Source organism: Momordica charantia, assembly GCF_013281855.1.
Source record: "Momordica charantia cultivar OHB3-1 chromosome 8 unlocalized genomic scaffold, Mcharantia_2.0 BLBB01000008.1, whole genome shotgun sequence".
In the NCBI taxonomy this organism is placed as follows: Eukaryota; Viridiplantae; Streptophyta; class Magnoliopsida; order Cucurbitales; family Cucurbitaceae; genus Momordica; species Momordica charantia.
The window spans coordinates 33,741,717-33,754,659 of NW_028275166.1; the positions used below are offsets into that span (position 1 = coordinate 33,741,717).

The following is a 12,943-nucleotide window of genomic DNA, read 5'->3' on the forward strand; positions in this document are numbered from 1 at the left end:
ATTTTCGTTGAAATTTCTATACATGCGCAAGTCCAATGTCCATATAAGTGTATTTTTAAGTATACAATAATTTGAAGATACGAGTGATCGAACCTCCAACTTCAAAGAAAAAAAATACATGTCAATTACTATTGAGATATGTTCATATCGATAGGTGAATATAAGAGTTGAATTGATCTTTTCACGATATCACCAAAAAAATCAATAAAATATAAAACATAGATATAATATTAATAGTAATATTATTAATTTATTTAAAATTTGTAAAATGTTTATTTCTTTAATTAAACTATTTTTATATATAATACAACTATTTTAGTCATTATTATTGTTTTCTAGTACAATCACATGGGGTATAAATTATTTTTTAAGTTGAATTTTTTTTTATAAATAATGTTATTTTAAAAACTAATGACATAAATAATGCAGTAAGGGGTGAAATCGTAGCGATTTACGATTTCAGCAAAGATGCAATCAGTAACCGTGATTTTTACTCGGAGTCGTAGTCATTGATAGTGCTTTTTCTTTATCCATCAACTGCAATTTGGATTTCCATTTTAAATATTTCAAAAGTCGTTTGGAGGTGTAGCAGCTAGCAAGTACATGAATGACTTTGGATCCTTGCGTTCGTTCTTTCCATCTCTTTTTTTTTTCCTTGTGTAGTGAGCTCCTTAGTCATTAACTCTCCTTGTTTGAGTTCAATACTTGTCATGACATTCTTTATTTTTTTTATTCCAATTTCTTTATGAACTCGCTGTCCGGGTTCAAACAATTTTTCTTTTTTTTTTTTCAATTTCGATTTATTTATTATAAAAATATCTCAATTTCAATTAGTATTTTTTTAATTAATTTTATTCTCTATGTAATTACCACTCTTCTCTTTTGAAGCAAAATATTTAATGGAAATTTTAAGTATTTTTATTTTGTCATTTTATATAGTGATTTTTTTAAATTGTTGTACTATATATTTGTACTTATATGATATGAGATTTATTGAAAAATATGTTGGATGTGAATCTATATTTTTAGATATATATAAAATAGTTAAATACTAAAAAATAAATAACATTTTATATGTAAAATAAAAAAAAACCTACATAGATGAATGTATAACTATTTTAAATGGAAATCGCGTACAAGTATGTAACTTTCTATAAATGGATATCGCTTACATTCTACACAACTTTCTATAAATGGAAATCTCGTACATTGTATGCAACTTCTATAAATTGAAATTACGTGCACCATACGCCATTTCCACTGAAATTGCCTCTGCTGATTCATCCCCCAATATCAATTTCATCTATGATACGTTGGCATATAAATCACATCTATTGTATGTGATTTTTTGCTTTGACTAACATCCAACCTATTTTTTTTCAATAGTTTGGATGTCTAATTTTTAAATTTGTAACTTTTTATTTAAATTACATTTATTTTGTTATTACTTTTAAATCTACATTATTTTTTCAAATTACATTATTTTTAAACTTAACCCTCCTATGTTAAAGGAAATTATTTTAACATAATATTAATTAGTCACGTGAAAATTGAAGACAAAATAAGGAGAAATATTTTAAAAGTTAAAAATCTAAAATAGATGTTTTAATAATAATTTGAAAGGTGGAAAATAGATAAAAGGTCTAATCTCATTTTTTAGTCCACACTTTTGGATTTATTTCATTTTGTTAGCTGATTTTTTAAAGGTATTTAGTTCCTATTATTGATTAGTTTGACACTATCTAAATAATATAAAATTGTTAATATTGTACCTTTGCCATAAAAGGTCGATATTGTACATTTGTCATAAAAGGTCGAATATTCAAATTTCTCACTTCCACGTTGTCCAACTAACAAAAATAAAAATATGTAGAACTCGGCCCAATGGGTTAAAATATAAATTTTTTTTATATATATCGAATATTGTTGGAATTTGTATCATAAGTTGCAATGCTAATTACAATAAATAGAAAATTGAATTATCAACATAAAGGTCCATGTAACCTTAAAAGCATCTTTATATGTGAATTAGTGATGCTTATTTTTTTTCCTTTAGATAAGGCACGCAGGAACCCGCGCCTAAACCAGGCGGGGGATTATCGTTTAAAATGAAACTATTTGTAGGGGTTTCCCGTCCCCATTCCTCTCCCTGCCCTCATTTTTTTTATATATATACTAAAACAGTTCTACTATTCTCTATATATACATCTATATTAATTAAAAAGAAATCTTAGTAGTCAACATGAGCATAGCTATAATTGGCATGTACTCGATCATTTCCTTAAAGTCGGAGGTTCGATCTCCATATCTCCAAATTGTTCTACTGAAAAAATATTAGAAAAGTATTTTAGATTAATATGACAAAAAAAGCCTAAATTAGGTAATATATTTTTTTTTTCAAAATTAGAATATATAAATACTTATATATTTTTAATTGATATATTAAAAATAGTAAAATGTAACCTAAACTTTGAGATAATGCAATTTATATGTACCTTAAAAAGATTAGATGAATTGAATATGAAAAGTTGGAAGATATACATTCATTTAATCAAATCATATTCATTTAATCTCTTACGTGCCTATAAAATTATTCCTTAATCGTCCCTAAAAAAATAAATAAAAATAAAAAGATCTAGGAGGTAAATTGCCATATTAGAAGATAACTCACTAGAAACCCAACAAAGCAAAAGATGATAGCTCGAAAGGGTGTACTAAAACGGGGAGAGAAATCCGATGTTTCAAAAGGTCTATTTTGATCGTTGTACTTTTATTTGTTATCTATTCATTCTTTTCAAATGCATATTCTATTTTTGTACAACAAAATTATGAAAATTCATGAAAAAGAACTGATCGTATTATGGATCGGTATGGAGGTTGCACAATTGATACTTTCTCATACCTGTACTCCTTATACTTTATTTGAGGTGGTTGTTCGAGTTTCTTATGATATGCAACTTAAACAAGCTATTGTGAATGATAAAAATGGTGGTTTGAATGTGGGGTTGTTCTTATTTTACTTGAAGGGTTTGAATTAGCTCCACATTGTGTTTCTCCCCACATTAAAAGGAGGCAGGCAATCAAATTCTTTGGTTCCTATACTTTTCAATGTTTCATTTTCTTTTTTATCTCATCTTTTTTCTATCACATTTTTTACACGACATTTCACTCAACACATTTTTTTAAATATAATCATAAAATTGCATTAAACGGTGTTCATTATATATAAATTTTGTGTTAACATTTTACAAATAGAAACTCAAATGGTAAATTTTTAAAAGTACACAAACTAAAACAGACAGTTTGAAAGTATAGATACTGAAATGGAAAAAAAAAAAGAGTCAAAAGTACAAAGATTAAAATGAATGACATAGTAGTAGAATGACAAAATAACGGAAGTCGAACAATAGTATAAGAGCTGAAAAAATAATATTTAAACCTAAAAAATATCCATCAAATATATAGAATTGGGTAATTAATCATTAATAATATTAAATCATTGATTATATGTCAAAACTTAATTAAATAAATAGTCAATAATATATCTGGGTAATGGGATTGGCCTCATCAGTTTTTATATTTTCATCATCATATTATTACCAATTATTATTACACTTCTCAACAAGTGATATTTTGGATTTACAAAATGTATATATATAAAATATATGGTCTTATTAAAAAAAAAACAATAGTACTACTAAATAAAATGGATGGTCTCTTTAAAAATAAAATAAAAAATGGTTTATTCTCTATTCAAATCTTGTTGGGTTAGGGTAGGTCATTGCATATAAATTGTACAATTCTTATATTATAATTGATAATCAAATAAAAATATTTTCAAAATTATTATAAATAATATTACATAAAAAAAATTTAGAACAATGAAAGGATTATTTCCCACGTATTGAAATGTTAATGACAAGTGACAGAAGTATGTATTTGGTATACAATTCTATTTATTTTAACGTTTTGTCCTCACATTCACATTTAACTTAAACTATTTTTATTATCAATAATATTGATATATCCTATTAGTACACAATTCGATTTATTTTAAAGTTTTGTCTTTACATTAATATTTCATTTTAATTATTTTTATATCAATAATGATATGATATGATATCAAAAAGAGATATTAAGTAATTAAGGGACATAAATGAATGGAATGAGCTATCATTTGGTCCACAACGTGACTTTCTCGCACTTACATGCCAAACATTTAAAAATAAAAATAAAAAACTCCTTTTTTGTATCAGCCTAATATAATGTCAATGGACCCATAATCATACTAGTATTATTTATAGCTTTTTTTTTTCCTGTCGTGCCCTCGAATTTTTATCATATTTCTTCTTCACATCCTTCCTAAGTTAATAAGTTATTATAATTAATTTATACCAACGTCATAAAAAATTATAAATATAGACAATAAATTGAAAAAAAATTGATATTTTCACGTATGTTGGTGAATTCTTAGAGAAATGTCTCAAAGCAAATATTTTTTTAAAACATTAATATTAAATTTGGGAGCAATGACAAACATTAAAATATATTCTCTTTCTTCCGTTAAATATTAAAATATACTTGTGCTCACTGAAGATAGTTTAACACGAATATATGTGTGTGTATATATAAACTTGTGTGAACAATAATTTAATGATGTATATATATATATTAATGGAATGACCACATGGTTATACACAAAATGATTGACCCATGTTTTTTTCCCTTAAATATTGGATTTATTAAATTCTCTATGAATGCCCTCCATTTGTTAGATTTTGATTTTTCTTAAAACAAAATATTTTTTTTTCTAATTTGGTTTGTAGTTTAAAATAGGTTAGAATTTAGTCTAACATTCTAAAATTTTGAATCATAATACTTTTTTAATTTCATACTTTTTTTTATTAAATAGAAAATATTTGAACCTCCAACTTTAGTGAGACAAATAATGTTTTGATCAGTTGAACTATGATCACGTTGGTCATATATAATCCATATTGTTATACAATCAATGGAATATTGCGTGACATGCATACCTATCTATCACATAGCACCAATTCAACAAAAAATTTATCTCAAGTGCATACAATATTAAGTTTGTTAAGTAATATATATATATATTTTTTTGAAACCAGTAAGGTGAAGTAATTGGACTATCAATCTTGAAGACGGAAATGATATATGTTTTTAGAATATAAAAAATATTATATATGAGGATCTGAACATTTGACATCAAGAGAAGAAGTAGATATCATTAGTTTTACTCATATCGACAAGAAAGAAAATAGTAAATTAGTCTCTTTTTTTTTTTAATTTTGCAAATGTTAGATATATTGTAAGGAAAAAAAAGAACTCGCAAAGATTGACATAAAGAAATCAAAGTGACCTGACAATAGAAAAGTAGCAAAACTTCTAACAAGAGAGACGACAACCAATCGGAGCACAAAGAAATCAAAGTGACCTGACAATAGAAAAGTAGCAAAACTTTGAACTATAGAGACGACAACCAGTCGGAGCACAACAAAAACTAAAAAAAAAACAAACCAATCCAATTATGAAAATTAATTTTTAGTAGACTAGTTATTTGTATTTTCAAAGGCAAGCAAAAGAGAATATCCAAAACTCAAAGGGCATGATACTAAATAGAAAAAGTTGAAAGGGCGCCGTATTTAAATTATTGTTCAAATTTCAGAAGGCGAAGAAGATTCGAATCTTCCTCAACGAACATTCTCAAGCGAAATGCGAATCCGACGGCTGTAAATCGAAATCCCCACAACCTCCATGAATGCCTCCATTGCATATTTCAAGCATCCAATGGCGCCACTCTCCGCCATCTCAAACCTTCAACACACCCAAATCCTCTCTCTCTTTCCTCCATTTTAATTGCAGGGGCCCGGCCTCAATCCACTCTCCTCCATTAACGCCCCCTTTTCTTGTTCTTCCGTTTCCCCCCTCCGCCGCAAAACCCCATTTCCGTGGCGGGAAATCGGGGTCCGACGGCGTTATGTCTGTTGCAACGCGGAAGTCTGTTACAGAGAAGGTGTTTCAGAGGGTGGGAGGGCATTATCAATGCGGTAGTAGTCGTAGATCATGTGGGAATGGTTGCAGAGAGGAGGATTATGACGACGATGGGAATTTGGAATTGGTTCAGATTGGGGCGCAGAGGACGAAGAATGTTCTTATTTTGATGAGTGATACAGGGGGTGGCCACAGGGCATCTGCGGAGGCGATTCGGGATGCGTTTCAGATTGAATTTGGAGACGAGTATCAAGTAACTCAATGATTTTCTCTTCTGGGTTTTGGAATTTTTCCTAACTTACACCTTGATTCATGTTCGTTTGTTACCTTAAGCTGTGTTTAATCGTCAGATTTGTTGATTATTTGCTGAAAATCATGTTGAAGATGGTCGGTTTTGGCTTCTAATTCACCTCTCTGTTTTATCTCGCCTATGTTTTACGTGGAAGTATTGGAAACGTGCCATTTGATGTTTGTCCTTAAAGTATAAGATCTTGCAATTTACACTTCATAACTTCTTGGTTACTCTGTCTGAGCCAAATTTGAACAGTTCCCAATACGTTTTGCCAATCAAAAAGGCAGAAACGTGTTCTGTTTTTATCATGGGAATTATCTTATGTAATTCTTGCTTCTCACTGTGTACAAGTGATCTATTAGAAGAGATGAATGATGCTGGCTCTCGGTTTCTCACTTCTTTTTTCTTCTTCTTCTATCTTTCTTCTTTTTCAGATATTTGTGAAGGATGTTTGGAAAGAGTACACGGGTTGGCCTTTGAATGACATGGAGGGATCATACAAATTTATGGTAAAACATGTCCAGCTATGGAAGGTTGCATTTCATAGCACCTCCCCTCGGTGGATTCACTCACTCTATCTTGCTGCAATTGCCGCCTACTATGCAAAGTACATATAACCTTCTCTTGCACACTTTCTTCGGCTAATCTTTTCAATATATTCTCGAACACTATCACCATACTCTACTATTATTACAAGATTTAACAAGTGAGATATGAATATCAAATGAGAAGGAAGTAAGAAATACATTGCTGAACTTTGAACTGACGTTTGAACGGCTAAAACCAAAAACTCGAATCGTTGGGGTAATGTTTTGAATATATTTTCTAACACGTTCTTCTGATTTTCTTCCCCTTTTGACAATGATGTAGATCGTATCATATTTGAGCGAGCCATGGTGATTCATCATTTCAAACTCGTTTTATTAACCGTTTGACTAACTAAAACTTAATTCTAGTATGGGCTTGAGATGTCTGGGGATAATACTGTTCAAGTTCTCAGGTGGAAACTTAATAATTTAAAATTATTTGTCCCCCTAAAGCCTCTCTGAGGATTAGTTAGACGATCACGAGCATAATGCAAGTAGTGGAGTCGGTTATAGAACAATGTTCTTCCTAGAGATCTTGACTATGAACCATTGATGTTATGAGGTAACTTACATTGTGTGTAGAATGTAGAATGGTGTTTCTAACTTTGTAGTACCTTTTTTTCTGTTGAAGGGAGGTGGAGGCTGGTCTGATGGAGTACAGGCCAGATATTATCATCAGTGTTCATCCTCTGATGCAACATATTCCCTTATGGGTTCTGAAATGGCAAGGCCTTCAGAAGAAAGTGGTGTTTGTTACAGTCATTACAGACCTAAACACCTGCCATCCAACATGGTTAGTTTGCAAATTACCATTTGATTCCCCATTTTCAACTAATACCATTATCTTTTAGCTTCTTTTTAGCTGACATTTGAACACCATATAAATAAATCCAGGTTTCATCCTGGAGTCAACAGATGTTACTGCCCATCAGATGCAGTAGCCAAGAGAGCCTTACTCGATGGCCTCGAAGAGTCCCAAGTTCGTGTCTACGGTCTACCTATCAGGCCGTCCTTTGCTCGGGCGGTACTCCAGAAGGTAGATCTTTTCATTTTTATACAGCACAAACATGTGATTTAGTTTGATGGAGGTCTGATTCGCTCATGGTGGTTGTTCGGTTTCGTTTATTTCCTACACAGGGTCAACTAAGAGAAGAACTTGAAATGGATCCAGATCTACCAGCAGTGCTACTGATGGGAGGAGGTGAAGGGATGGGTCCTGTGAAGGAAACAGCAAAAGCTCTTGCAGAATCCCTTTTTGATAAGAACAGTGAGAAGCCCATTGGGCAAATTGTTGTTATTTGTGGAAGAAACAAAGCTTTAGCATCTTCTCTTGAAGCTGGGGAATGGAAGATCTCAGTTAAGGTCAGTGGAAGTCCATTACTTTTCCTTTTCTTTTGGCCTTGGGCATCCATTACATCTCCTTTTTTCTCTCTTTTGCAGGTGAGAGGTTTCGAAAAACAGATGGAGAAATGGATGGGTGCTTGTGACTGTATAATAACCAAAGTATGTCTTTGCTTTATTTCTTGATATGCTCTTAAAAATTTGTTGTTTATAATCAAATGTATGGATACTTGAGCTAAAACAAATTTGTGTCTAATTTTGTGTTTAAGTGGTCTGTGAATTTAAAACAACGTCTAATAAGTTTATGACCTATTGGATACAAAATGAAAGTTCAACACTTTTGTTAGATAATTTTTAAAGTTTAAGAATTTGATGGACACAATTCTGGAAGTTTGAAGACTAAACTTGTAACGTAACCTATTGATACATACATGTGACGTATAGATAAACAAAATGGATAATGGATCATGTTGATTTTTTCGTTTATAGGCCGGTCCTGGAACAATTGCAGAAGCTTTGATTCGAGGGCTTCCGATTATTCTCAACGACTACATACCGGGGCAAGTAAGTGATTAAACTTGACACTTGCATCAAGCTTTAGACCACATTTACCATAACAAACAAATTGCAAAACTTTTCTCCTTTAGGAAAAAGGAAATGTTCCATATGTGGTAGACAATGGAGCTGGAGTGTTCACCAGAAGTCCCAAAGAAACAGCCAGAATCGTTGCTGAATGGTTCAGTAGAAATACAGAAGAACTCCACACAATGTCGCAGAATGCTCTCAAACTAGCACAACCTGAAGCCGTCTTCGACATTGTCCGGGACCTCCACGAGCTCGCCTGCCAGCGCGGTCCAATGGCGAACATCCCGTACATGTTGACATCGTCGTTTACAGGCCTAATCTGATTGATTACAACGACAACATATTTACCATTGCCAAAGCTTATTTTTCTGCTAGAATTGCCATGTATAGCTATAGATAGTCTCCTTGTATCTTCTAGCAATTTGTCAAGTAAGGGATATTACCATGATTTCCGAATTGTAAAAAATTAAACACAAAAAAAAAAAAAGGTTATGTTGGGTGATGTGAAAGTTGTTGGCTCATTTTGTAAATTTGTAACATTTTTAGTATTTTTAGCGACTCTATTTTTCCTTTTTCTTTTTAGTATTTTGAACTCATAACCTTGTAGTTAGAGAAATATGTCAATTATCGCTGAGTTAAATTAAATATTGGCGTCTCCATTTTTGTTTTGATTTAACATGTTATAGTTGGACTTCTAATGAGAAATTTTGATGACCTAAGTATGGGTGGCTTCAAAGTCATTATTGCCATCCTAGATACTCAAGAAATATGATCCACAAAATAAAAATTAGTCATAAAGCCTATTGTGCTTTTATTAGGAGATGTTGACATATGTTTTAATTATTAACTTGTCACACTTGAAAGGGGTGTAATGGGGAAGAAGAAAATGTTGTGGAAAAATTTGGCATCTGAGTGTCAATTTATTATTATTTTTTTTAGGTTTAACGACTCTGGAATTCGAATCTCTGATATTTTGGTCAAAGATATACCATTTAAATTTTCTTATACTCCAAAATATTTTTGTCCAGTAGGGCAAATTTTTTTTTATAAAAAAGCACTTTTTTTTTGTTTGGAGTTACTCCATTATGACGTACAACACGTGAGGGGTGATTCCGTTGTTTGGGTTGTCAAACTTGATGCTTGAACTTGGGTAAGGAAGAGATAATTATTGCTTTTATGGCAGTGATAAAGTCTAGAATTGAATGAAAAGTTAAAAATCAAAATTGAGGTTTAAAATTTTTTAAGTGGAGTTAGAGGTTTCAAGGGTTAAAATAAAAAATTTGAAAGCTTTAGAACCAAATTAGAAAATGAATAATCAATTGTTAAGCTAAAAAAACTTTGGACTTTCCTTCCAAGCCAAGCAATTTATTGCAAATTGATAATTTGCAAACCAACCCTTTTCTCCACCGATATTTGCTTCAGGAGTAGTTCTAATTTATAAAATTTGAAAAAGTCCCAATATTTATTTTCTTTAGCCAAATATTCCCTAAATTTTAACATTTTCCGGATACGGTTTCCACTCGCAAATATTGAAATAGTAAAAATGGCAAGAAGAAGACGGTGATGGAAATACCAGAAACGAACCCTTTCTCTAATCTTGCTTCAGCGCTGCCCCCTGAAATTTCCGGTAGCTATTACAGCTCCGATCCGCTCATCCGAACAGGAGTTTTCCGGTAAGTCCAATTGGATCACAATTAGTCATTCTGCTTACTGCAGTGAGTGCCGATCGAACTGCGGATTTCGAAATTCATCGGAAAATATGGTCCTCTGGCTTTGAAATGATCCGAATTCGCCAGATTGGATTGATCATTATAGGATTGATAGCTAAATTACGTATTGGAGACTCGAATTGTTGCTTAGAAGAGATAGATCCACTTACTCATCCTTTTTTCCTGCGATCTTTGCAGTTAGGAAGAATTCGGAGCTCGGATTGAAGTTTAAGACGTTGATTATTGAGAGAAATAATGGTGAGGTTTCAAGTTTTCGAAAGCTTTAATGCTTTTCTCGATGTTTTAATGCAGTGCTGGAACGGTTAAGAGTGAGAAGGATATCAAAGGAAGCTTGATTTGTGTTTTTGATTCCTTTGGACAATCGCAATAGATTACTTAATCGTATTTCAAATGGTTATTTTTCTCTTTATGGGTTAAATTAGAGCCGAGTTGGTGGTTTTCATGTCAGGTTCATCACTCTAGCTTTGTGGATGAGGAAGGAGTAAACAAGGCTTGTGGCTGCCCCTTACTTCCTTTGAAAAGTCATATAAAGGGTCCTGCTCCAGTTTCAGATGAAGGTTTAGATTAACTTCAATCCGTTATTTTGTTCGTAAAATATCCTATATCCATATGTTTGATACTAAAATTTATCTTGGTTGGAAATTCACAGATAAGACTGATATTGTAGATGAAGCAATTACATTCTTTCGTGCAAATGTCTTCTTTAGAAATTTTGACATTAAGAGCCCTGCTGATAAGCTTCTCATCTATTTGACATTCTACATTAATGTGGCTTTGAAGAGGCTTGAAGGTTGCAGAACTTTGGCTGTAGGAACCAAGGCAATAATTAACTTGGGTTTGGAGGATGTTCCGGTGCCTGGAGAGTTGGGTTTCCCTTTTCCTGGACTCTTCCCTATTCCTCAATCTAACGAGGAAGCAGGTGAAGCTCAATCTTAGTTTTCAGTTATCTGCCCGTATCACTACAATTTGTCAACTAGAAATGCTTACATATACAGACGCTACACTTCGCAATGATCAATTGTATATGCCCTTTGTTCCTTTTTCTGCATTCCACGCAATTTGCATTGGTACTTCATTATTCTGAAAATGATCTTCCAATTCAGTTGATGCAGATATTATGAGTTGATGTTCTGTGCAATAACCTCCTGCTTCTTGTCTTAAGATTGGAATTCCCATAAGCTTCATATATGTCCACTTTTATATGCAGATGTATTCAGGAACTATTTGAAGCAGATAAGAGAGGAAACAAGTGGGAGACTCTTGAGTGTTGCCTATAGAGCCAATGGAACTCCAAATAAATGGTGGCTAGCATTTGCAAAGAGGAAATTTATGAACATCATCATCCCTTGACCAAATTGCTTCCAAGACTGTTGTTGATGTGAAAGTTCATGCACCACATGGGCTTTTATAATGATGTGGTTTCTTCCGGCACTGACCTGAATCTGAATGTTATATTAGTTTATGCTGATGCATATCAATTAAAATTCAGCAGACTCTAGGCTATATACTTTTTGACCTTTTCTTTTAATAATGATCTCAAATGTAGTCTGCTGTCTCTTCACAAGTTTTGTACATTAATTACATTAATCCATCTTATTCATGAGGAATAGTTCATGTCCATGTTTCTCATTGGATTCATATACACTGTTTCTCTTTCTCATTCTATTCTATTAATCAAAGAGATCTGAACCTTCGAATTGATTTGCTGTTGCTTCACATGCACACAGAAAAACCATCTTTAGGTTTATGGATGTGTATTTAATTTATATCTTTGAGATCTGAGGACTAAAATTTACCTACTTTCTGATATTCAATAGCTTTGTTATAATTGCTCACCATCATCTCTACCTGCATACTCTGGAGAAATGCTCATTTTCGTCAAATCAACATGGGAATCAGAATGAGATTGACCCGCCCTGAGGGTTTCTCACCCTGTGATGATCCCGGCCTGATCCCTTCTCCCCAACCCCCATATTGTAAACTTGTGATTCATGTATCATGTCCTTCTTATGTCCATTATTTTTTCTTTTGGCTTCTTATATTTGAAGGTTCGCATGGTGAAGAAGGGACCTTCAAGTTTCAAGGAGGAAAAGATTGGGGAGAGGGGAAGGAAAGCATATTCAAAGTTCATTCAGGTATGGTTGTATTATGATTATGTTCCTGTACCGTCTGATAAAGTCATAAGACATTTGATCCATTGTCGCGCACAGAAGCAGACAGCAAGTACAAAATCATGAACCATTGGGCAGAATCATGGTCGATGCTTCCAGTTCCAGCCCCTCTATGATTGGTTGTTTTCTTTTTACATTCCATTTCTCAAGTTCTCTGTAAAATTTTAAAATTTTAGTTTTTACTGTTAAGGTGCAAATTTTCAATCTTTTTTTCCCAAA

The 12,943-nt window shown here is 32.4% G+C and overlaps 2 protein-coding genes across 2 annotated transcripts; both read left to right on the forward strand.

Annotated features, from left to right (window-relative positions):
- Nucleotides 1-5,711: 5,711 nt before the first annotated feature.
- On the forward strand, nucleotides 5,712-9,325 carry MGD2 (monogalactosyldiacylglycerol synthase 2). The gene is made up of 8 exons (XM_022287345.2): nucleotides 5,712-6,271; nucleotides 6,745-6,917; nucleotides 7,529-7,690; nucleotides 7,792-7,933; nucleotides 8,035-8,259; nucleotides 8,338-8,400; nucleotides 8,728-8,802; nucleotides 8,886-9,325. The coding sequence occupies exons 1-8, from the start codon at nucleotides 5,786-5,788 to the stop codon at nucleotides 9,144-9,146; spliced, it is 1,587 nt and encodes a 528-aa protein (XP_022143037.1). The 5' UTR covers nucleotides 5,712-5,785; the 3' UTR covers nucleotides 9,147-9,325.
- A 983-nt stretch (nucleotides 9,326-10,308) lies between these two features.
- Nucleotides 10,309-12,252, forward strand: ARPC3 (actin-related protein C3). The gene is made up of 5 exons (XM_022287347.2): nucleotides 10,309-10,496; nucleotides 10,731-10,790; nucleotides 11,002-11,110; nucleotides 11,203-11,472; nucleotides 11,761-12,252. Exons 2-5 carry the CDS (start codon nucleotides 10,788-10,790, stop codon nucleotides 11,901-11,903), a joined length of 525 nt encoding a protein of 174 aa, XP_022143039.1. The 5' UTR covers nucleotides 10,309-10,496; nucleotides 10,731-10,787; the 3' UTR covers nucleotides 11,904-12,252.
- Nucleotides 12,253-12,943: the final 691 nt, after the last annotated feature.

Bases quoted from the DNA above. Each gene is read 5' to 3' on its own strand.
- ARPC3 (XM_022287347.2), top strand. The intron at 11,111-11,202 runs GTTTAGATTAAC...GGAAATTCACAG, and splicing joins TGCTCCAGTTTCAGATGAAG to ATAAGACTGATATTGTAGAT. The intron at 11,473-11,760 runs GTGAAGCTCAAT...TTTTATATGCAG, and splicing joins TCAATCTAACGAGGAAGCAG to ATGTATTCAGGAACTATTTG.
- MGD2 (XM_022287345.2), top strand. From the start codon at position 5,786: ATGCCTCCATTGCATATTTCAAGCATCCAATGGCGCCACTCTCCGCCA. The intron at 6,272-6,744 runs GTAACTCAATGA...CTTCTTTTTCAG, and splicing joins AATTTGGAGACGAGTATCAA to ATATTTGTGAAGGATGTTTG. The intron at 8,803-8,885 runs GTAAGTGATTAA...TTTCTCCTTTAG, and splicing joins ACGACTACATACCGGGGCAA to GAAAAAGGAAATGTTCCATA.